The sequence below is a fragment of the Leptosomus discolor genome, chromosome 25 (assembly GCF_034619465.1).
Source record: "Leptosomus discolor isolate bLepDis1 chromosome 25, bLepDis1.hap2, whole genome shotgun sequence".
Taxonomy (NCBI): domain Eukaryota; kingdom Metazoa; phylum Chordata; class Aves; order Leptosomiformes; family Leptosomidae; genus Leptosomus; species Leptosomus discolor.
Window position 1 is genome coordinate 5,741,780 of NC_141415.1, and position 24,329 is coordinate 5,766,108.

At 46.4% G+C, this 24,329-nt stretch overlaps 1 protein-coding gene across 1 annotated transcript; it reads left to right on the forward strand.

Moving 5' to 3' along the window:
- The first annotated feature begins 2,292 nt into the window (after positions 1-2,292).
- On the forward strand, positions 2,293-9,936 carry ZNF652 (zinc finger protein 652). Its single transcript, XM_009953324.2, has 5 exons — positions 2,293-3,208; positions 6,611-6,758; positions 7,064-7,179; positions 8,456-8,600; positions 9,018-9,936. The coding sequence occupies exons 1-5, from the start codon at positions 2,297-2,299 to the stop codon at positions 9,530-9,532; spliced, it is 1,836 nt and encodes a 611-aa protein (XP_009951626.2). The 5' UTR covers positions 2,293-2,296; the 3' UTR covers positions 9,533-9,936.
- The last annotated feature ends 14,393 nt before the right edge of the window (positions 9,937-24,329 follow it).

The window sequence follows — 24,329 nt, forward strand, 5'->3', positions numbered from 1 at the left end:
CTGGCTGTCTAGCAGCAGCATTCTGATAGGCTTCCTGATTTACTCATGCAACTTGAGAGATGCTTAGTATGCTGAGGAAATCATCGGGTATCATTTTCTACGTGACATAGTGATTTTTCTGACCTTCTGAATAATTCATTAGATTTTGTTAAAGGAAAAGCTAAACTGGATTTCATCATGCCCACTGCTCTCTAAGAGCTTTCCTGTGTATAAGATTTTCAATTTTGGCTTGCAATCACAACCAGTTTATTTTATTATTTACTAGCTTTTCCATCTGAATATTACTTGTGATCGCAAGCCAATATTAACAGCCCCGTCTCCACGTATTTCCTGGCCCAGCTGGGTCTTGGCTCTCGTCTTCCTCTGGAGCTGGGAAGCTGGGGCCCGAGAGCCTGCTGAGGATGGAGCGAGTGTGCAGCAGCGGGAATAGACCCTGCTCTTGCGGTGCTGTGAGTCTGTCCGCAGGTCACTCTGTCAGGCATCTGCTTTTTGAGTGCATTTGGAGAACTGTGCAAGAATCTGTTTTAATTAACTTTAAGCTGGTAATCTATTACTGGTCAGTCAGTTTCCCCAGTGCGTCACTTCACCCAGATTGTAGGGCACAGTTCTGACTTCTTTATTATTCAAACCACCAAGACCATTGGTAGGTTTGTCTCTTGTTCAATTCAATTCACTTCAAAGGGGAAATTTCTGGTGGAACAGTAAAATAGAAACTGTAGTATGTAAACTCTATCAAAACATGTTTGGATGGAAGTTACTGCATCCGTAGTGTGGAGAGTATTTTAACTTAGTACAGTGTGGAAGGAAATTTATCATAAAAATCCATAATACTTCTTCAGGTTGCTTGGTTTTTATTGTTGCTCCAAGAATACCAATAATAAAAATGGCCATATGATTCTGCAAAATCCAAGTGTTTTGTACTCGTCTGCTGGGCTTAGCCTAAGCTTTATAGCCTCAAGGAAATTGTCAGATTCCGATAGCAGGGATCTGGTTTTCTTCATATTTAGCTCCTCGATCCTTCCATTTTCTGTTAGGACCCTTCTCTGTCCCGTAGTCATGGGATGTCTCTTAGGCTCTGTCCTTAGTTCTTCTCTTCTGCGCCCTCCAGTCACAGGTTTAGCTCTGAGTGTGCTGTTTGGTCAGGAGTTCCAACATATTTCTGATTTGATCTGCACAGCCAAAAATCTTGGCTTGATGCTGCAATACTGTGCTACCAAAATGTAATTGTCCTGATGAAAAATAGATGTGAGAGATTGATTACTTGTATTCATTAGGGATCACGTGGCATTTTTTGCAAGAGGAAGTAAGTGTCCTGGTCAAATTCCAACTTGGATAGCTGCAAGTGAAATCTGGATGGGCAAATGTAATATTGTTTGGCTACTGCATTGAGGAATAAGTAGCTGGGGGAAGGGAGAACGAGACAAAAGAATAAATGCCTTAAATCAAGAGGCTGTATGAGGGATCTCTGAGGTGGAAACAAGCAGGGGACGCGGTGTTCTTAGTCTGATTTAGTCCTGCAAGTCGAAAATGTCTCCGTTGAAATTCTTAATGCGTATCTCCATTAATGGAATGTTGTTGAGTATAACATGTCCTCTTTCTGGGTGAGCGTGGGCGCCCTTTGGGAGATGCAGAAGGATAGAGGTACTCCTGTGTAGGCATGCACCTTGTTTGATGGAGAGCTGTATGGGAGCAGAGCAGACTTTTGGGGCCATCAGTGCCCCCAAGAGTCCAGGAGAACTGCAGAGCAGCATCTTGGCCCAGCGTTGAGGCAGGTGGCGGTGATCTTTGGTGGGTAGAGAATATTCATTGTCTTGGTTTCCATATCTCAGCAGCCTAGTACCAGTTCTGATCCCCACAAAAAGTGCATGTATTTGTACCTAACTGCCAGTTTTGCTTGAGACAGTGCTACAGGACAGCCCACCCCCAGCAGTGCAGCTCGTGGATAATATACCCTGTGCTTTACCCCAATTGTACAAACTCAAACCAAAAGAATTTGCTGGCAATTTTAGTGATTTTTTTTTTTAAATTGACTTTATTTTCTCTGTTGTCTTTTATAGATAAAATGTTCAACGGTTCATTGGCAACTTTCTCCAGAAGAATAATTACTACTGCTCTGCTTTTGCCATAATACCAGAATTCTGTGACCTACACATCAGTGCTAAAGACCAGCAGAGAATCGTATTTTGTTCATTCTGTGTAGATGGAACAGGCATCGGTCTTGGGAGTCCATCCTGATTTAAAGCTGCTTACTTGGTTTTCTGGGATTAAAGGTGCTCAATGAATCAGGGCCCCCCAAATGAGTCAAACAGCCAATTCTTGCCAACAGTTGGTTGAAAACTGTGCCGCGCATGTAGCAGGGATGGCGCAAGAGGACAGTCGCCGTGGACAGGTGCCACCCACGTTTTATCACGGTGCCAGCCAGGAACTCGATCTGTCCACCAAAGTATACAAGAGGGAGTCAGGAAGTCCTTACTCCGTGCTGGTGGACAGCAAAATGAGTAAACCACATCTCCATGAAAGAGAGGAGCAGCCATATTTCAGGGAGAACAGATCGGTAGGAGAGGTCCGGGCTGTGAAAGAAGATAGAGAAAACTCTGACGACTCTGAGGAGGAAGAAGAGGAGGAAGATGAAGTGACTTACAAAAGGGAGCAGATTATAGTAGAGGTAAACCTTAACAACCAAACATTAAATGTATCAAAAGGGGAGAAGGGTGTCCCCTCCCAGTCCAAAGAGACTGCTGTTCTTAAGACCAGCAGTGAGGAAGAGGAGGGTGACAGTTCTGGGGAAGAGGCCACTGAAGACAGTAGTGATTATGAGGAAAATTCGAGGCAGAAGAAAAAAGAGAAAAGAGTGGAAAAAGTTAGTGTTGCACAAAGGAGAACAAGGAGAGCTGCATCTGCTGCAGCAGCCACAACTTCCCCATCACCCAGAACTACAAGGGGTCGTAGAAAGAGTGTGGAGCCCCCCAAGCGTAAGAAGAAAGCTGCAAAGGAGCCCAAGGCACCTGTGCAGAAATCAAAGTGTGAAGAGAAGGAGACTTTAACCTGTGAGAAGTGCCCCAGGGTGTTTAACACACGCTGGTACCTGGAGAAGCACATGAACGTCACTCACAGGCGCATGCAGATCTGCGACAAATGTGGGAAGAAATTTGTTCTAGAAAGTGAGCTGTCCCTTCACCAGCAAACAGACTGTGAAAAAAATATCCAGGTAGGTTCGCTCACCTGCTTGCCAGATTTCCATACCTTCTGTCGTGCCCTAGATACAGCTAGTGGACACTTCAGAGGGGGAAATCTTTTGTGCAGACCAGGTTCTGACCGAGACCTTGTCTCTACGTATCAACACTTTGGTGTCTTCCAAAAGAAGTAAATTGCAGGGAACAGAGTGTTCGACTGACATCTGCTTTAGCAGAGTTACTCTAGTATCTAACTACGAGCTGGGGAAAATGCAAAGCTACTTTAACAGATGTCAGTCTCAAGAGTAACTGGCCTGAAAACACGTGCGTTTGCAGTGAAGTACTTTGACAGGATAAACCCACCTTTTTCAGGTGCTGAGCACCTGCAGCTATCGCTAGCTTAAAAATTCCAAGTGTTTCAGTGTCCTGAAACTCGGTGACAGAGTATGTCCAGGTAAGGTTTCAAAGGAGAACGGAATTATGGCACTTTGCTGGTATTGGAATCAGAAATTTGTAAAGTAGCAGAGAGGCAAGCAGGTGAGAAAGAAACTAGTGAAGTCAGGATTTGAACTTGTATGAAATGTAACTTTTTAAAATCCTACTGAGATAATTATATATGGGCAATTCCCAGTAGTGTTCATGTGTGCAGATGGAAGTGTATGAATTCAGAGACTCAATCTGTTCGTGAGCCTGCCCTTTTCCCGGTGTAAAAAGCTCATTAAATCTTACTGATAATATAAAGATCTCTGGACTTTCTCACCAGAAGATTTGCAGCTTTTCATTTTATACGACATGAAGCCTGTGGTGTAATAGAAGCGTTTTAAAGTTTGAGTTGTGGAAGGAGTTTCAGAGTTTCTGGTTCATCTGTTGTTTGTACTTGGCTCATAGGCATCCATGTTCTCGTTTAACTGGGGCGCTTGTTTTATCTGGCGATTCGAACGTGCCTTGTTAAACCAGGCACAGTGTTGCCACCTACTTCTGAATTAATCCCACTGCCAGCGTGAAGCAGCTTGAGTTCAATTTTTGTGCAGCTGAAAGGTTGAGACTTTGTAGGGCAACGAGTTTTTTGTCTGTCCAATGAGTTTTACCAGAAAATTTTAAGATATTGTTTGTTTGCTTAAATGCTAAACTGGATTGGTATTCAATTCCCACTGTGGGAGATAGCTGAAGTATTTATTGCAATTTCTCTTTGCTGTAAGACTCAAATGCAGCTCTATATAACGCTATGCTATTTTTCCTTATGTTTCAGCTCGTAGGAGGAAGACTGAAGGAAGGAGTATAATATAAGATAATGAGTCTTGAGCATAGTTAGTGAAATACATAAACATTTCAGTATGTCCTTGCAGTTTTTGAAATAAATACTTCAAAAGTTCAGTGTAGCAGAGAACATTTAAATGTAAATTTAAGGAGTGCCCTAACATCCAGGTGGCTCATTCACAGCATAAAGTCTTTTGACTTTAAACAGAAATTCATGCATAGTTTGAACACATGTGGTATAGAATGGAGAAGTATCCTGTAATCCACACACACGCTTGTTTCTGTGGGGTTACATTCCTATGCCCAAAAGCGATAGGAAAAGAAGAAATTGTAGAAATCGTGGTTTATATCCAGTACCAGAAAAATCAGGTCCAGAAACTTTCCCAGATATTTCTAGTGGCAGAAGTGCTGCTAGTCATCCCCACGTTCTCAATATAAGCATATATTCAACAATTATTTTTGTCTGCCCTGACGTTTGGAATGTGTTTTGCAGCTGCCTGCTAATTTGTTTTTATTACACTTGGCAAAAGGAGTAAGGGGGTATGAAAGTTTTGCATTAATGTAGGGTTCAAATATGTCAAGGGGGATATGGAGCTTCATCTAAGGGAAGAAATGGTTTCATTATGTAAGGGGTAATTGAACTGATAAACATGGCTGGCTCCTCTTTATATTTTTCATCTAAGTGATGGAATATATCTGCTTTTCCAGGTAATTTCTGGTTTTCATCCTTTCAAAATTAGCACCTTCACAGAATTTCTGTTGTCACCTTAGACCCTCTGCGTAGTAGCTCTCAATATTAGCGTTCTAAATGACTTGCTGCTGATAGTCAATTAAATTGTAGACTGGCTGCTTCAAGGGCTCGCTTAACCTTAAGTCAAAGGATTTGTGATAATTTCATAGCATTGCTTTACTCTCTAGGGTTTTCCTCCCCCCCTGCCTCCCCCAAAGACTGCAGTTGGTTCCTCACATGCCTCCAAGGACGTACTTTTGGAGGCAGAGGCTCTCCTTGGAGTCAGCATGGTGAGTGGTGTGCCAAAGTTTCCAAGCCTGCAGAAATTCCAGCGCCGTGGAAGCAGCATAACTTGTCTGTGCGAAGAAGAAACAACTCAAGTTGGCAGAAGACGTAGTATTTGGTAGTTCTGCAGTGAACAGCGTACAGCCCTTCGTACTTTGAGGGAAGGAGGGTAATGGATAGGCAGAAAGATGGGGATGTACCAAAAACCCCAAACACACACCCCAACAGCTAACAAAAAAATAATAACCCACAATTCCTTCCTCTTCGCTTCAAAGGTGAAAATGACTTCGTGTCCTCACATTGTCTGCTATCAAGTTTTACAACTGAGGTTATTCTGGATTGTACAAGGATTTTTTTTTTTTTTTATCAAGTCTTTAGCAAGAGCTAATTATTGGGGAAAAAGAAGATGCGTGAAAGCCTGTGGATCCTGCTCATCGCTGACTTTCCGGACATTTCCCAGTAGTTGTGGGAAGCCATTAAAACATCGTTTGCATATTGTCATTTTAGACCTACAGTGCTACTGATACGTATAAATGACAAGCCAGAACACGAAAGACCAAGGGGACAACTTGCTTTGCTGTAGGAGCAGTGTACCAGACTCTCCACATGGTCAAGAGCTGCAAGATGGAAGACGAGAGAGCTTTGACTAGTTCAGGGGCTGTTAGACCTGGAGTTTGAGGGCTCACAGCGCTCCTGTGAGGGCTGGACGTGCAGCTGGGTTTGAGGCAACTTGGTGGTGTTGGCCACCTCCACCTCTCTTGGCTTCTTCCTCCACCAAGGGTTTGGATTCTTCCCCCACCAGCAGCATCGGTGCCTGTGAAGTCATCTTCTCTGTGTTAGCTCCCTGAGGGCTGCATCCAGCTATACGTGCTGTCATGTTTTGGAAATGAGGTAGCGCAGTGGCTGTGGTGCTCTTCAGGTGGCACCAAAATGCAGTGTGTTAACATCCTCTCTAACCCTGCTTGATCTGGCTTTTCTTAGTGCAGTTTCAAGTGTGAAACAGTAAGTGTAAACTGAAGTACAGTTCTGAGACAGCATACAGCTTTTTGGCTTGTTTTGGGCTCTTTTTGTCATGCGAGAGGAAGATAACGTGGTTTAACTCCACAAACGTGAACCACTGAATCTTTCTGATTTAAACTTCCTTCTATTTATCCCATCCATTCAGTGCGTTTCCTGTAATAAATCGTTCAAGAAGCTCTGGTCCCTCCATGAACATATCAAGATTATCCACGGATATGCAGAAAAGAAATTCTCTTGTGAGATTTGCGAAAAAAAGTTCTACACCATGGCCCACGTGCGGAAACATATGGTTGGTGAGTTATTGATCGGCGCTTCTGTTGGTTCTGCCTCATATCGTGTCTTTGTCGTTCTTAACTCAAAACTGCTGTTTTGAGGAGGAAAATAAGGCGGCAAATTCAGTTGTCTGAGCTTTATCCTTAGTAAAAAGTTTTAGTCTGTAGTACTGGGCAGCGAGCAAAGTATGTATGTCTGTACGTATGTGTATATGCTTATAAGCTGTTCAGTAGTGATCGTTTTCCTGCTCAGAGCTGGAGGAAAAAATTGGTTAAAGAACTGTTTGCATTTGAATGACCCTCTCTGATGTACTGTTGTGTTGCAGCACACACAAAGGACATGCCATTTACATGTGAAACCTGTGGAAAATCATTCAAACGCAGTATGTCTCTCAAAGTACATTCCCTACAGCATTCTGGAGAGAAACCTTTCAGATGTGAGGTGAGGCAGCAACTGTTAGTATGTTTGGATGCGGTAGTATACGGTGTAAAATTAGCGACACTGTCGGTAGGGAATGTAGGTGAATTGACTGACTTGTAAATGAGGTGCAGTTTCATAAAAATTTGGGGAAAGTTCTTCTCCATGTGGGCTCCAGGCATGCATCTAAGCACTCCTGAGATGGATTTGGTTTGCTTTTACTGATGGCTATCCTGTTTTTCTCAATGAATACACGCTACAGCAGGATTTGAATCCTAGTTTTCCAGTTGTGTTCACGGCAAAGGCTGATGCAAATGACATTAATCCTCCTTGTCCTGCCCGGTAACTTGAAACAGATAGAAGTGGCGACACTGAAAATAAACAAATTGCTGCTTGATTTTCACTTGTGGGAAAAACTTGTCCTCGCTGCAAACTGTTACCTCCTCGAGATCTAAGAGAGTGCTCTGAATTTGTGTTTCTTAAACCGAGTATGTGTGGTGGGATGGGGCAGAGTATCTCCCCGATGCATTCACGTGTGTTTAAGATTGTAATTTTATGCCTGCCCTCGGGAAGGAGACCGTCATGGACAGACTTAACCCAGTCATATGTCTGGGGCAGATAATGTCTCGGTCATCTGATGGGGATGCTTGTGGGTATCACATGATGGAGGCAGAGGGGGTGCAGAGCCCTTCCTTTTTCCAGGGCAGATCTGGTGGCTCACCCTGCCCACGAAGTGGGGCACAACTCCAGCCAGACACTTAGTAGTAGTAATGGCGGGAGCGCAGCCAGAGTAGTCCTGGGGATAAGACTTGTAGGGAAAGACGTTTCCTCATAATCATGGCTGGAAAACAGACTGGCTTGCTGAAAAACAAGCCTGCCATAGAGCCGCTGTTGGCTTTGCTGTGTGAGCAGAGTCCTCTAGTGGAGGCAGGCCGTAGTCCAGCAGAGATCGCTGGCAAAGCTGCAAAACCTCCAAACGATACCTTAAGCCAACAGAAGCACTTTTCTGTTGGCATAACCGTGTCTCTGCCGGGCTTTTGCCAACAGCTGTGTCAACTAAAGGTTGTGCCTGTTCCACGCTCCTTGCCGAGGCCCTTGTGCCAGCAGACCTTTTAGCACAGACCAAATTCTGCTCTCGCTCAATAACAGAAATGATGTGTTTGTGTGAGGGGCCGGGCGTGTACTAGCTCAGGTACTCTTTACCCCCTCACGTAGTACATTCGAGTGCTGTGCCACCGCTGCCTCGCTTTTCCTGACGTGTGATGCCTGAATATCGTGGGTTGCTGTTTTTCTCTTGCAGAACTGTGATGAGAGGTTTCAGTACAAGTACCAGCTGCGTTCCCACATGAGCATCCACATTGGGCACAAGCAGTTCATGTGCCAGTGGTGTGGCAAAGACTTCAACATGAAACAGTACTTTGATGAGCACATGAAAACACACACTGGTAAGAACTTCTCAAAGAAAAGCACAAGGACAAAAACATTATAGCTGTATTCCCTTCCTAATTTGGGATCAAAACTGTTACCTGAACAAGAAAATCAGACAGGAGAGGTTAATACATTACTTTACTGTTAAATCTAACTGTCTGTAGTCCTGTGAGTCACCATGGGGGAAAATGAGAGCTTAGGCTTGCTTCCTTGTTATTTTAATCTGGAGGAACCCCTTGCCAAAGCCTTATAGAAGATTGTCCAAAGGTGAGAGAGGATTTCGTGAAGACTGAGGGCTTCTGTGGAACAGCTGTCTCTGCTGAAGTAGCAGGCACAGTAGCTTTTGCAGGATGCAGTTTGTTTGTGCGAGTATGCTGAAGTGAGTATTTGCAGACGTTCTGTGCCTAACCGATTGCTGTATCTGTGTTGGGCAGGAGAGAAGCCCTTTATCTGTGAAATCTGTGGGAAGAGCTTCACCAGCCGCCCAAACATGAAGAGACATCGCAGAACTCACACAGGGGAGAAGCCCTACCCATGTGATGTGTGTGGCCAGCGATTTCGCTTCTCCAACATGCTCAAGGCCCACAAGGAGAAGTGCTTCCGCGTTACCAGCCCCGTCAACGTGTCAACTGCTGTCCAGATCCCACTGTCCACGACTTCTCCCGCCACCACAGTCCCTGCTGTAGTGAACACACCCACCACCCCAACTCCACCTATCAACCTGAACCCAGTGAGCACACTTCCTCCACGCCCCATTCCCCACCCTTACTCACACCTTCACCTACATCCTCACCCTCACCATCCACATCATCTCCCGGTCCCCCCGGTTCCCCATTTACCCCCTCCTCCAGCTCTTTTTAAGAGTGAGCCTTTAAATCACAGAGGCCAGAGTGAGGACAACTTTCTGCGACACCTGGCAGAAAAAAACAGTTCAGCGCAGCACCACTAACATCTTTCCTTCCTGCCAGCTATTTTCCCGTTTTCTGCACATGGAACCATGCCCTCGTGGAAGTACGGAGGGTTAGTTGGTGAGGATCTTTGTCTTTCTCTTAGCCCCGGCAGACGGTCCTAATTTTTCCCTCGAATCAGTTAACAAACAAGAAAATCCTGTTTTGGATCAGCAGTGCTCATTTGAACCTGGGAACCGACAGGACTTCAACCCGATTTGCTTGCGTTTTACTGGTGACTTTTATAAATTTCAGATACTGAGACTTGTGGAATTTTATAATTTCATATCAGCTGATGAGGTATGCTTGCTTTTATATCCTGGCCTTCTCCTCAAAGAGGAGCTAGGCCTGGTTTTCTTTGTACTAATCGGAAAGGCTGTGAGATTAATACAGAGCATTAATTGTATCACTGTGTATCGTAATGGATTCTTTTGAGCTTTTGGTGCCGGCTACGGAGTGAGCCAGCCACGTATCACAGTATATTTGAGCATTATAAAGAAAGACAAAAAAATTTCTTGTTTGTGTAGCTCTCCTAACACACTCTTTATTTTACTACAGAAATTATTTTAGAGTTTTTTGTATAGACCTATTTAGTAGTCTGTTTCTAAAATGAAATGTATTTCAATAAGCGGTGTAATTTTTTCAGTGTAGCTGGACCTATGTTGTATAATAGATAAATTTTTATAATCATCAAAATGTGATTCTTAAAAGATGCATATAGCTTCTATAGTTAAAGTTATTCTTACAACCATACAACTTAAAAGGTGCTTCAGAGAAGAAAGGAACCCAAGAGGTCTCTGGAAAGGTTGCCTCAAAAGTGATGTTGATTTCGGAACTTTACGTAATTTATTTTAGTAGGGCTTTTTTTTTTTTTTTTCTTTTTTTTTGGATATAACCTTATGTTTCCCTTCTCCCAGTTCCCCTTAAGCTTTTTGGACAAGAACTTCGGGATACTGTATTCCTGCTGCACAGGTTTTCTTTAGTTCAGTTGGAGTGAGGTATGAGATGGGCTAGAAAGGGAGCCCCTTACACGTAGGGACCCGCTGGGTTGGGAACAGCGAGGCACAGAGAATGAGAATTTGACAGCAGAGAGGAAATGGAGTATCTCGAGTCAGCCGAGCATCGTTTCTCTTTAGGTAGGAGAGCCGGTTTTAGTGGCTTTTCATGGTATGATTTTAGCCGGGGATCATATCAAATGCTGCTCTTCAGGTCGCTTTTTGGAATTCCTGGAGTTGTTAGGAGAGGGGAATTAAGTGAGATCATGAACGTGGTGTTTCTGACTGGTTGATTGTAAGAGTGAGAAGAGAAGTTTGAATGAGACAATGGTGTTTCAGTTGCATTGTTAAGAAAATGCTGATAGCACTGTATGTACCATGTGAAGCTCTGTCCCATAAATGTAATGTGCATAAAATTATGGGATGATTTCTAGGGGTCGTAGTCATACTTTTGGCAAATCTGAGTTTTACAGTTGTAGCATAGGAAACTTTGAATTGTAGGCATGTCACTGTTTCATAATCCTGGGAGGCAATGAGGGGGAAATGACAAGTTAGTGCAGGGATGGTGGGCTGGAATGCCAAATGTATCTGTTTTAACCAGTGAGTAGCTGTTATTTTTTCAGGTTTGTATTTCTCTTCAACTAAAACTAAATATAGCAGCATTATGCAATCTAGGAACTTGTTGCCACCTTCAATGAAGACAGAGGCCCAAGGCAATGTACTGTAAGTCCTCTTTTCCTTAAAATTCCTACTCTTCTGTGCTGCTTTTTAAATTAAATCCCACCAAACTATACGTCCAGAGATCCTCAATAGGCAGATGTCGAACTTACTGTTCTGCTTGGTGATGAACTGGGGTTTTGTGGCTAATGGGATTAACTTTTTTTTCAAGATAGCAGAAATGGTGGAAATTCTTCCTAGCATTACTTCCTCAAGGTTAATGCTGTTAGGCACTGTGTTTTGAAACACCATGTCCTCTGTTGAGAATTAGCTCCTTAAATGATGTTTTTCACCATTTTCTACCACCTAATCATTAACGTTGGGTTTTTTTCATAACAAGCATTGGAAAGTTTAGGAACCCGAAAGGGCAATTTTTGGCCCAACAAACCTACTCATTTTTGACTGACCTGAAACCCCTTCCAGCATTTCTGAAAAATAAAACAATGTTTTTTTAAAATGTTTTCGCTATAATATTTATATACACCCTCTTACCTTCTAGAAGAAAAAAACCAGTTATGAAAGTGAATTTACACTCATGATTACGACTGTTGTATTTACTGTGGCTGGTCTGCCCCGGAGGTCTATGCATTCCACGTCACATTTGCAACCTACAATTCTGTTGTGCCACTATTTTATGGTCAGGCCTGTTATTAAATGATTTTTAAATGCTAAAAACAAACAAACAAAATCATCATGGTAAATCAATTGTATTCCAGTTTTGCAAAATGATTTTCTTCTCAATAAATTTACAGTATTAGGCTGCTATTCAGAATTCTAAAATCTGGGACAGTTTTTTTCTATTATTTGGTTCATAGCAACAATATGCCTTGTATTTTTTCCTTCCGAGACTTATGAACTTCCTTTCTGTGGAAGAAGATTAAACTATCTAACCCGCTTAACAGCCTGTCATGATGTGACATGATGTCAACAGATTCTCCTCATTATCTGGGATGAACCTACTGCCGTACTGGTCTAAAAGTATTGCAACGTGGTATCTTATAAAGTACTTATTTCAGCAAGAAAAGGAAAATGGGCATTGCAGAAGGCAGGAAATTCAGGGTTGAGATTTGCTGTGACTTCTCGCTTCTGCTTAACAAATCTGCGTTGCCGTGCGCACCTTCGACAGTGTTGAGCAGGGAGCGGATTCCAGCGCGTTTGCTGCTTTCTCCTTGTGGTGGCAAACGAGGCGTAACGTTGGCTATCAGCTTCACCGTGCGTAGTAAGTCAACGGGTGGGTTTGTGTTGCTGAAGTGCTTCCTTCAAGAAAAGCAAAGACAAATTATACCAACTTTGGGTTTGGTTTGAATGTTTCTGGAAAGTGGGACTAAATTCTCCTTTTTGTTGTTTTTTGTTGTTTTGGTTTTGTTTTTTTCTTCTGAAAACAACCTAAGTCAAAGGTTTTACTCTGTTTTTAACATTGCATTTTTAAGGGGGGAAATTCAACAGAATTAACAAGTTCAGCATCTTAAGACAAGCAGGTTAAAGGACAGCATCTTTTCCGGAGCAGTTTAAACTGCTAGTCCACCGGACAGTGCCTTATCCTTCCTTCCTAAAGGCATTAGCTGTGTGAGCTTGCTGGTTCAGTGTATTATCTCAGACTAACTTATCTTTCTGGATAAAGGTGATTATTTGCTTTGTATTGTCATGCCTGCCTGAATTATTGACTCTCCTGTTTACGCAGCTCATATGCTTCTTAGATGGCCTAATTTATATTGCTGCTCACACCAAAAGTTAGTCACCCACCTTGTATTCCCAACCAAATCTTGAATTACAGATTTCTGAAAGAGTTCTTTAAGCTGAATTTAGGCTTTTGTCACTGGGAAATTAGTTTATATCTCGATGCAGTCCACCTGGGTGTTTTTGTCTTTGCCACGTTGTGTCTCTTGAGCACGTAGTAGCTATCTTCAGTGTATTGAAGAGAGGAGGAGGTAGAGCTCAGGGCATGCGGTTTAAAAGATAGTGCTTCCCTTTGGTGGTTTCAGTCAGTTCTACCCCAGTAAGTGACAGACCAAGTTTACCTCTGAGCTGAAAAGATGAGTGTTTTTGTAATATGCTTAATTTGTTGCCTGTTTCTTTGCATTATTATGACCAACGGTGTGACCGTTAGTGGGGTTGGGTACCATTTTTTTAGGAGGCCGAGACGTGCTGTTGCGCAGGGCTGTTTCTAGTCGTGCAAAGATAGCGTTGTGTGGGGTGGACACTTTGTGGCTTGATTAGTACTTACCTTGTATGGAGGTAATGTGCCTTTGAGACTACCCTAAAACGATATGCAACTTGCAGTGAGGCACTCAAGAACAGGAATAATGTCAAACTTTTTTCGCTCTTGGCACTTGAGCTCAGGGTCGTAAAATGTTTAAATGATTATTTTATGGTTTCGTATTTCTGTTATCTAACAGTATTTAAAACAAACAAGCATAATGTGTAGCTCAGTGAGACTTTTTTTACACGCTAGCAAGGAACATCTCGCTTGTAAATAGAAGATGGATCAAGTTTCTGGTTTTAGTGTTGGGTTTGGTCTTTAAAACTGGGGAGACGTGGCTGCCTGAGAGCTGACAGAGGTGAATCGAATAAACACTTGCCGGTTTTCCTGACAAAATGAACCGGCCGTTGTTCGGCCTGTTACGTTCTACGCTGTGATTAAGATATCGTAGAATGTCTCAGGTTGGAAAGGACCCATAAGGATCATCGAGTCCAACTCGCTGCTCCTCACAGGACTACCTAAAACTAAACCCTATGACTAAAAGCCTTGTCCAGATGCTTCTTGAACTCTGACAGGTGTTGGTGCTGTGACCTCCCGGGGAGCCCGTTCCAGTGACCGACCACCCTCTCGGTGAAGAACCTTTTCCTAATGTGCAATGTGAGTGATTCTTAATGGAAAACATTATTTTATTCTTACATCTTATCTACTTCTGAACTTTGAGCTCTGCTGTTTTTCAGGAGTGTCTATGAAAGTTCTTCAGATCTCCGTCCTTACAGTCTGATGATGTTATTTGTTTTAATGGGCATAATTTTGGGGGTGTTGGGGTTTTTTTTTTTTTGGTTGGCATAATATGTACTGCTGGGCAGAAGACACGTAGACTTGGAGCTTGGATGTACTCTTCTGCATGCTGGCTAGAACAGTGCAGGCTGCAGGTCTGGGTACTTGTTAGAACCAACAGCCACTTGTCCTTGAAGGATGCTGTTTGTATGTTAAAGACAGTGAGACTGGCAGTGCCTATTCTGCTGAGTAGTTATAGATAACCTCATCGTGCACTACTTGAACAATTTGGAATTGCTACAACCTCATCAGTCTGGAACTGATAAACCCCCTACTCTCTAGACTATATAGTAAATCTTCCAGAATTTCAAAGGCAGAAGAAAGGTGCATTGAAAATTAATGACTCTAAGATGGTTTCACTCTTTTACAGTTTCAGTTTGAAAGCAGCAGCGTCACTGTGCGAGTTTTGACACGGGCATTAAGGTTTAAACAGTCTTTCATAGCACATCACTTGCCATCTTCCATCAAATGAATTTGCCTTGTACCATAATAGTTACTTTACTCATATCTTGAAAACATTTTTGTACTATTTCACCATTTGTTTTCTTTTGTAGAAAGCTCTTTCCTATCAATTCACAGGGAGCGTTCTCTTCAAAGGGTGCAGGTGGGGAGGAAGGAACCCTCATTTTCCCAGGGCTTGTATGCATGTGAATGAAACTTGCTGATTTTTTTGTGGAGATTTGAGGGTGTTCAAAACTGGAATTAAACTCAAATTAGTAACTTTCGCTGTTTGAGCAGACAGAAGGCAGTTTTTGAAGTAATCCAGCACTAGTACGTGGTATTGTCTTGGTGTCCTTGAAAGGTATAAATTGATTCTTGTATTTTTATTTTAGCACATTGATCATGCTAAAAATAAATTGCACAATATATTGTACCTATATTGGAGACATGGCAGAAGAATCAAAATCCACGCTTAGAGAGAGACGTTCAAAAGCAAGGCCAGCAGTTGCGTTTCTTATAGGTACTAGAAGAAAAGTCGACCTTGGGGTTCACAGATGTTCTTAATATAGGATTCTTATCCTGGCAACAACAAGATAATTTTGCAGGTTTGAAGCTTCTAATATAATTCTGAATAAGAAATGAGAATTACATTAATTTCATTACTGCTTTCCAACCCACCAGGATAATTTCTGCCTGAGTTGACCTGTTCAAATTTATTCTGATGTCTAAGAAAAAGTTTGTCGTGGATCGCAGGGGGCGCACTCTGATCTCTGAAATAGTCAGTGCTTTTTTTGGACAACGCTGTATCCTTCTGTCTTGTTAGCTGTGCCTGTTTGAATGAGGATAAACATTTGAGAGGGATTTAGTGGTTTAGGGTTTGGTGGTGGTTGGTTGTTTTTTGTCCTCCATTTTTAAAATGGGCCTGTCCCTGTATTTTATTTTTTTTTTAAAGAAATCCTCTTGCTCTCTTGAATCTGTTGGTGCTTTTACAGGTTGGAATTAGCAAATATCTTCTGATGAAATGTCTTTGAATGTTGGGAATAGCTGCCTTTGTACCGAGTCATGGCCTACGTGTGCGCACAGAGTGGATGTGTTTTGGCAGTGTAGGCCATCTCTTCGTGTGCTGACAACTTCTGTGCCCAAGCAGTGCCGTCAAAGGAGGCGCCCCAAGAACAGCAGTCCGTCTAGATGTTTGCAGTCTGTCCTTTTAGTTCATCATGTTGCTAAATATTTTTCACCCAGGTCTTACTGATCCCTCTAATTTAGCATGAAAATGGGTATGTGTGATGTGTGCTTGCATTTGTAATTCTTACTCTTTTCTGTGATCTAATGCTCTTCACCATGTCCTGCAGCGTGCGAGCCTTGTAACGCGTAGTTTAAACACGTTGGAAAGTGAGAAATCGTATAAAATTTTCCACCAAAAAGGAAACAGCTTTTGTTTGAGTTCCCCTTCCTGAAAAACCTGCCAAACCCCTGGGCAGAGTGCGGAAGCGGACTGAAAGTACCCTGTTGAAGTATTCTATTAATTATTATCTTTCACGTGGAGAACTCTGAGCAGGGTCGTTACTGTTTATTTTAATCAACCTCTGCAGCAGTAGTGTCGTTCCCTTAGATATTTTTAATCTTGTTTCAGCACAAAGGAGAAACTTGGAGTAACACTGACACTGATCAGTTGAGGATGTCTTTCCAAGAAACCGCACATCCGACTTTCCCTGAACTGGGGGTCTGGTTTCCCAAAGGGTCCTTGAAGCCTTTTGAGCTGAATTGACCAGAGTCTTGGCTTAAAGGCTGGTAGGGAAATCCCCCTGCCCTTTCAGGGACAGTGGGATGGATTGATTTTTCTGATCTGCTGCTGAACTAATGCTCTTTCCTAGGATAAGACGAGGCATTGGGGGCACGAATGAAAATCTAATGAGCAGTTTAGACACGCACACATGGAGTCTGTTCAGAGCTAATGCTGTTGAAATGAGTACCCCTGAAGAGAAGCCAGTTACTGATCCTGCTGGGCAGGGGTACCAAGTTCATTAAGGGTGCTGCTTGGGGGGGATTTTATTCGTTTGTGTATCCCTTAAAGGAGACAGAAGACACACAGAGATTTGATGGGAATTCTTGTCTGTAGCAAAGCAGGAGGTTCTTCAGGTGAGCTGCAAGAGAATTACATTTTCTTCCCGGTTTAGAGTGGAAGGTATAGGAATGAAACCATCATTTTGTTTCTCCTTGCTGTTTACCATGGTCCAGCTGGAAAAAATAACTAGCAGGCAGCGTGCAGAAAGCCACTTGGGTGTTTCCAGACACATGCAGGCTGTCTCGGGGTTTTTTTTCCCCTAACAACTGCAATTTGAAACCAAATGTAATTTGTTAAAATAGAAGTTTAAGTAGTGCTGACTTCCTTGCTGCTCATGGTGAGGTTACGGCCCTGGTGCTGAGAGGGATTTGGTGATGTTGCACATTTCGTTCTTCCGCCTGTAATTCCAAAATCAGTCGTGGAAAGATTTTGGAGATTTCTTGTTTAGGGGGCTTTTCAGATGATTGGTTGGTGGTTGGAGCAATAACTAATTAGTAAAATTTCTTGAGTAGCAGGAGATGGTTATGAAAATAAGTTGTTGCTCCATTCGAAAGTCATAATGTAGCACGTTTCTCAGAAATGCCTAGTAATGATTTTTCCCTACATGAAAAGTTGCCTAATATATTAAAAGAAGGGGGAAGGATGGGCATGTAGGGAGCTCAAATGTTCTGACTTTCTGCTTTCTCCTGAACCCCTATCGGAGTTAATGCGTTCAGATTTCTCAGGAGAGCTGCTACTGGCAAGAGGTAAAAGGAATTGACAAAGTGAGTCAGGAGAAAGCTGCAGCGTAAATACCAAGCAGCCAAAGTGCTGACAGCCCCCCCGCCACCAGTGACACTGAACTGAAGAAAATAGCGAGAATCTGTCATTGCTGCTTGTATCGGACTTCTTGCTTGCGTGACCTGAACAGAAGTGGGTGTGTTATGGCTAAGTGCTGTTTCTGTTTACAGTCTGAAGTTTGCAATTTCATCTTCAGATTGCCTCAACTCCGGTTTGCCTGTAGCCTGAGAATAATAATCAAGGGGCAACTGATAGTGGAAAGTCACTTTGTCCTTCTCGGTTATTCACGTCTGCTCCTACCATGGGCTGTATGTTTGAGGGGGACATGGGAGTTAAAAACCACGGGATGTTGTGTTCATGTCGGTGAATTGGGAGCTGCAAAATAATTCTACAACCGCGCAGTGGCGTGTCGGAGAGCTTGCAAAATGAAAGACTGCACGTATTAACAAAACAGTTTCCAGTTTTGCTTTTCAACCAGGAATTCAGCCTGCCTTCCTCCCCGAGGAACTCGATGCAGGGCAATGAGCTGAAGTGCTGTCCGTGTACTTTCCCTGTAAAATACTGGTATGCTTTCATCTCCGTGCTTAAAACTCTTCCGCCTCCCTCCTGCACCCTGTGAGAATTACTTCATACCTTTCCCAGAAAGAGCTTTCTCAAGCTTTGACAAAACTAGGAAGTTTATTAGAAAAGAACTGCTGTAAAACAGAACTTACTGTTTAAGGGTTTCCAGTGGTGGTTACTTGTGTGCCTGCCTGAGCAGCCCGTGCGATAAAATTTAGTGTATTACTGTCAGATGAGTAAATATCCCTGTTTGGCAGATGTGGAACTGAGGGACCTGCCTGACATTACGTAAGCGAGTGACAGATGGGGTCAGAGCTCTGTGTTATTTCTGATCCGGGCTACTGCCCTAACCACAGGAGCACCATTTCCCTTTTCGGTTCTTAGATTTTTCTACATCATTTCCTCTCCAAGGGTTTTCAGACAGTTTATAGCGTCTATTATAATAGAGGAGATAAGAATCAGTCGCCTCTTACTTTGTGGTTCTATTGGAGCTACTACACACAGGCAAAAAAAAGCCGTGAACGCGAAAAATAGCAATTGGGAAATCTTACTCATCTCGCAGGCTGTTCCTGATCGCTTAAGCTAAGCAGGGAACAGAACGTAGCCAGTGTTTCAGCTGGAGATGGCTCAGAATAATGATACATAAAATTAGTTCAGACTGAAAAATGATTCCTTCCAAGACAGCCCGAGCCTGAGGGTATCAGCTTTCTGTTAAGCCTTAGATATCATTAACAGTCCAAAGGTCTTAGGACACTTCAGACTAAAGCCCGCGTCCTGTTCAAGCTCTGGGTTGGCAACTGTGCTCTGATTCTTTTGTAGCCCCTGTGATTTCAGCAGGTTAAGGTATCCTCCCTTTGACAGAGCGGTTTCTGGAGGGGGCTGAAGGAAAATGCGTCGCATGTCGAGAGAGAGGCTGGGTTTGATCGGAGCTGCGCGATGACCTAGTTCCCAGGGGCCAGAAGGAGAACCAGCGCGTGGAGAAATGAGAGCGTCAAGGAAGCACGTTACCTAACTGTCCATTCTAGTTGCAGGTTTGTAATGGAAAATGATTCATCAGCCATCACCAAGGAAACCGGGGAGTGTGTCAGAATATACTGATTTACCTAGAGTTAGAGTTTGTGCCCCTTTCATTTTGAAAACCTGTCTTTAGTAATTTAGAGTTGTTAATTCACAGGCAAATTCCCACTCGGCCTGAAACGTTGTCTCGTGTTCTGTGAAAACTTAAGCTTTTTGTTACTACCAGAACACAACTGGATTTTATTATACGTGGCATTTAATTTACTCATTTTAGGCACATATTTTCATTGATTACAGTAATCCATCCACTCTGCCTACTGTTTAAAAAAAAATACAGGCGTAATGTTAGATTGTCGCAGAAGATCTGTTCGGTGGTTTGAATTAAGTGATACATTATGTTGCTGTCGTAGCTCTTGGCTTTTCCCATCCCACAGAGAAGTCGTTCCCCAGCGGGTTGCGATTTAATCGGTGCCCTTTCTGTCGGGGAGGAGACAGAGCTGCAGGAGGAGCAGTTTGGGGGGGGATTAGCCAGGAGGTGGCAGTGGAGCGGATCGCTGCCTGCTGCCTGCTTCTCCAAGGAGCAAACGAAGGGGATGGAGGAAGGCAGCCTGCTCCTCTGACGGCATCGACGTTGGAATCTGTGCAAGAAGTAACTGACGGGATTGGGAAGCATTTCCAATTCGCAGCTTGTTTCTAATTAATTGCTGATGTCCCCGATAGCTCACATTTTCACGTTGCTGAAGTGGTATTTCCCTGACTAGAGCCACCGAACACCGTAAGTCCGTGTCACGGTGACTCTTCCTGGTGGCTCGTGCCAGCAGAATTGTCTGAGCTCGTTTAGGAATTGCACGGAGACAGAGCCCGGAGAGTTTTGTTCTCGGGAATTTTCTCAATACGCTCAGCAACCTGAGGCTGCAGCGAGAGCTTTGTCACCTCTGCCAGTCTCTTTAGAAACCGTTGTGATGATTGGTGTCAGGGGTTAGGTTGGATGGCTGGCATGGAGTAGGAGGATTTTTAGGCTTGGTTTTTGACAAAGCGGATAGAGGTTGAACTTCCTTCCCTGTGAAAGAGCAGGATTTCCAGCTGAGGGGGCGCAGTGTGTGTTCCAAAGTGGGCTGCAGTTACTGGGAGCATCGTCCTGCCTGGTGGTGTGAGCGCAGCCGGAGCGGCCGACACCCCCGACCTGTGGTGTGTGGAGCCAGCTGGCATTATCTGGGTGTCTTGTGCCACTTCAGCAGAAGCTTATCCCACCTGATAACAAGCCCTATCTTGTTGCCCAGCTGTCCTGATTTCTACACATTGCATAAAAGAGAACGTATAAAATACTTTGCCTCCTGATGGGTGGTGACCTACCCACTCCTCTGGCGAGTCCTCGTTTCTTCCTTGGCGACTTTTAGCATTAAATACAAAACTGAAGCCCATGTCAACCCAAGAGACCTCAGCTCGGACTGGTGTAGCCCACACTGAGCAAAGCTGGCCCGTTTCTTTGTCAGGCGTCCCCACCGCTGCACTGGGGGGGTCTTGCGGAAGGAGATGCGTGGGAAGGTCACCCCACGTGGTGAGATGAAATGAATGGAATTTGCTGTCTTCTTGCTTGTTAGTTCTTGAGGTTTTCCCTGATACCGACCATATAAATATTATTTGGCCACCAAAAATGTATTGCTGTAAAAGAAACGCTGTGTGTTAGAGAATGCCGCGTTGAGGGGATGGCACGAGGTGAGGAGCTGCGATTCCACGTGCCTTGAAGGCCGAGCTATAGGGAGTAGCTCCCCTTGGGAGGGAAAAAGCTTCGGTTCTACTCGGAGCTTCCACAAAATACATGCTGGAGACCAAGGAGGTGTGACGCAGGCGGCCAGATGGATTTCGTGGGGGCTACTGGGGCCTTAACCCAACTTGTGCAGGATGGAAATAGAGCGGGGGGGCGGGGGGATGAGCCAGGCAGCCAGCGACGTGGACGCTGTTGGGCTTAGGGCTGCTCCTGTGCTGCTGCCGTCCCCTCGGTGGGGGAAAAAGCAGGAGGACAAACGTGGAGAGAAGCGCGCGCCGGCGTATTTCTTGTTGCGCGGGGGGTGTTACACCCGTTGTGGGGAGTCCGTGTGTCCGTGAGAGGGTGGCCTGTCTATTCAGGGGTTGCCAGGAGCCAGGTCAGCCCGATGCGGAAAGCGCTGTCCTCACTTGCTCTCCGGGCTTCTTCACAGTGGAAAATCACTGGGATACAGGAACACCCTTGCCAAACTCCTCCGTCTGTGATGTTTCTGGAATGATCTTTGCCCCGCTGCCTTTCAGTGGGAAGGAGACAGAAGGCAGCGGAGAATTTGCCCTTTTGAGTTTCCCACTTGCCTTAGACCCACTGACAAACGGCTCCAACGCCGACTCCCGCGGTCGTAGGAGCTGGTGTCGCTCCAACGGGGGGGGGGGGGGGGGGGATGCGAAAGGAGAAACAGCGACACCCACGCTGTGCTGAGGGAGCAGGGTGTGCTCTGCAGCGAAAAGCCAGAGTGTCTCCGTCTCAGACTAAATAGGCGATAAAATCTCTCCTTGATAACCGGGGTGGTTTCTCAGGAGAGGCCGGTGACTCCAGGCCGCTATCGCCGTGGACTGGTCCGTGTCCTTTAGCGACTGGGAGTGAGGGCGGTTAAGAAACGTCTCGGAATAGCAACACTTTGGCTGCAGAAATGCTCCTTTGCCTAGGGCTGGCACCGAATTTTGCCAAAACCAGGGAAACGTTAGAGCTTTGGGGGCTACGGCTTGAGCACCGGGACGACGTGGCATCCCCTGGAGCAGGCGCCACAGGGGCGGCCGGCCCTCGTCCAGCCCGCTCAGGGAGCAGCAAACTGTGGCTTTTCCAGCCTTTTTGCTTTTTTGTTTGCATCCTTCCATTCTTAGACGTTTTTAATGACAGAGCAACCCAAACCCCAACCTCTGGTGCTCTCTCCAGTATGTTTTTAAGGCCCCTCCCTGCCCGCACCCTCGCCCTCCAGCCTTTGAACAAACTGGCTTTTTTCTTTCTTTCATCGCAGGCGACTTGGGGACAACCGAGGTGTCCCGCGAACCCCACCCCGCCGCTTCACCGCCCCCCCCTGGAGCCGAGGAGGATATTTTTGGAGTGTGGCCACGCTGGGGCTGCCCTGCTTGCGGCCCGGGCCGGGCACCCTGCAATTTGCTGTCCTGGGGCACCTAAAATTAGGCTCCCCGCGCCACCACCCCTCCCTCACACACACACCCCCGGCTGCGGGCAGCAGCTCGGCCCCGGCATGGAGCTTCTGGGGGACCCTGGAGTGCAGGGGGGTGCCGAACCCCCCCCCCCCCCCCCCCGGCTGCGTTTTGGGGAGCATTTATGCATTTTTCTTGGTCAGAGCCGCTGCTTACAGCTCAGCCTCGGGGGCTGCCCCTTGCGCTCACCCCTTGTTTTGGGGCAAAATTCCCCCCCCCCCCCCCCCGAATAGCTAAATTGCAAAAAAAGCGAATTTCGCTGTTTCTAAGAGGGTTTTTTTGTTGCTTATTGCCGATTTTGCAACTTTTGGGAGCGACGGCGGCGGCCCCGCTGCGCTAGCGCGGTATTAGCGGGGAGGGCGTGGGGGAATAACGCTCTTATGAGCGTGGGGCCCCCCCCCCGCCCCTCCCCTCGGCGGTGGGGGCGTGGCTCTGGTGGGTACCGCCTCCTTTGATGCGCGCCGGCGCGGCTGCCATTGGCTGCGCGGGCCGTGACGTGCGGGGACTGCGGTTGTTCCGCGGAGCCGCGCCGCGGCTCCGGTTGCGTCGCTTTAAAGGGGCCGCGCTCGCGGTAGCCCCGGTAGCGGCGCCGGCCCCGCCGCACCGGACCGCGCACCCTCCTGAGCCGCCGGTGCCCGGCCCCGTTCACGGCCGAGACGCCGGGCCGCCTGCGCACCCACCGGCACCGGGGCAGACTGGGCGCTCCCGGGAGGTTCCGACCCGGTAAGGAGGCTCCGGGGGCTGATCAAGCGTGAGTCTACACCGGGGCGGCCGGTACCGGGAGGTGCCGACCTGGCAGGAGGCTCCGAGGAGCGGTGCACCGGGTGGTGGAACTGGAAGATGCCATTCCGCTCCGGCTGGTGCCGGTACCGGGAGGTGCCCACCCGGTAAGGGGTCTCCGCTGGCTGGGGTAGCTGGTGCCGGTACCTGGAGGTGCCCACCCGGTAGGACCCTGCGGGGACCAGGGCAGCTGGTGCAGGTACCGGAGGGTCCCCACCCGGTTGGACTCTCGGAGGACCGGTGCGACTGGTGCCAGTACCGGCAGGTGCCGCCCGGACAGGGGTCTCCAAGCACCGATCGTGCGTGAGTCAGCCCCGTTGCGGTTGTCACCGGTACCGGGAGGACCCGAGGAGCAGCCGGGCGTGAGTCGGCACCGGTCCCGCTCCCCGGGGCAGCAGGCTGGGGCATACCGGTACCGGAGCCCGAGCAGCCGCCGCTGGCAGCCCCGGCACCACCGACCGCAGGGAGCTGACACCGGGCTGGCACCGGTGCCCCGGAGGGCAAGAGGCCGCGGGATGCGTGTGCCCAGCGGGGGGGGTCCTGCAGCTGGGGGGGATCCGGGGGCTGGTTTTGGACTCCCACAAACCACCCGCAGCATTTTGGGGCCAAAACCACCTGTTTTTTGGGGGAGGGGGCGGGGGGGGAGGGGGTTTGTGGTTGTTGCAGAGCAGAGCGCTCCGGCCCCGACGGCCGCAGCGGGAGCCCGTGGCTGCGGCATCGCCGTGGCTCCCTGGCGGGCGGCAGGAAAAATAAACACCATAAAAAAGGAAAAAAAAAAAAAAGAAAAAAAAAAATAAAAAAAGGAACATCCCCATAACCCGAGGTGACCGGCTGCGGCGTCCCAGCCGTGCGGGCCGGGGAGGGTGAGCCCCAGCCCCGGGGAAGGTGTTCCCGTTCCCATTCGCCCCTGCCCAGGGGATTTGGGGTGAAGCAGGAGCCACGGAGGACGAGAAGGGGCGAGGTGGCACCTCGGTGTGGGGAGGGGGTCGGGGCTGGCTGAGACACCGCCGTCCCCGAGCTCTGCTGGCGGGTGATTTGATATTAATTTGCTCATTTGCTTCTGCTTCGGGAGCTGCGTAGACTGGCAGGGATGGGAGTGGGTCGGGATTTATTCCAGGAGTGGTAAAATTGCCTGATGGTGCCGGAGAGGGAGGTTTTTCCCTCCTTTGCTTGTAGGGCAGCAGGATGCTGTC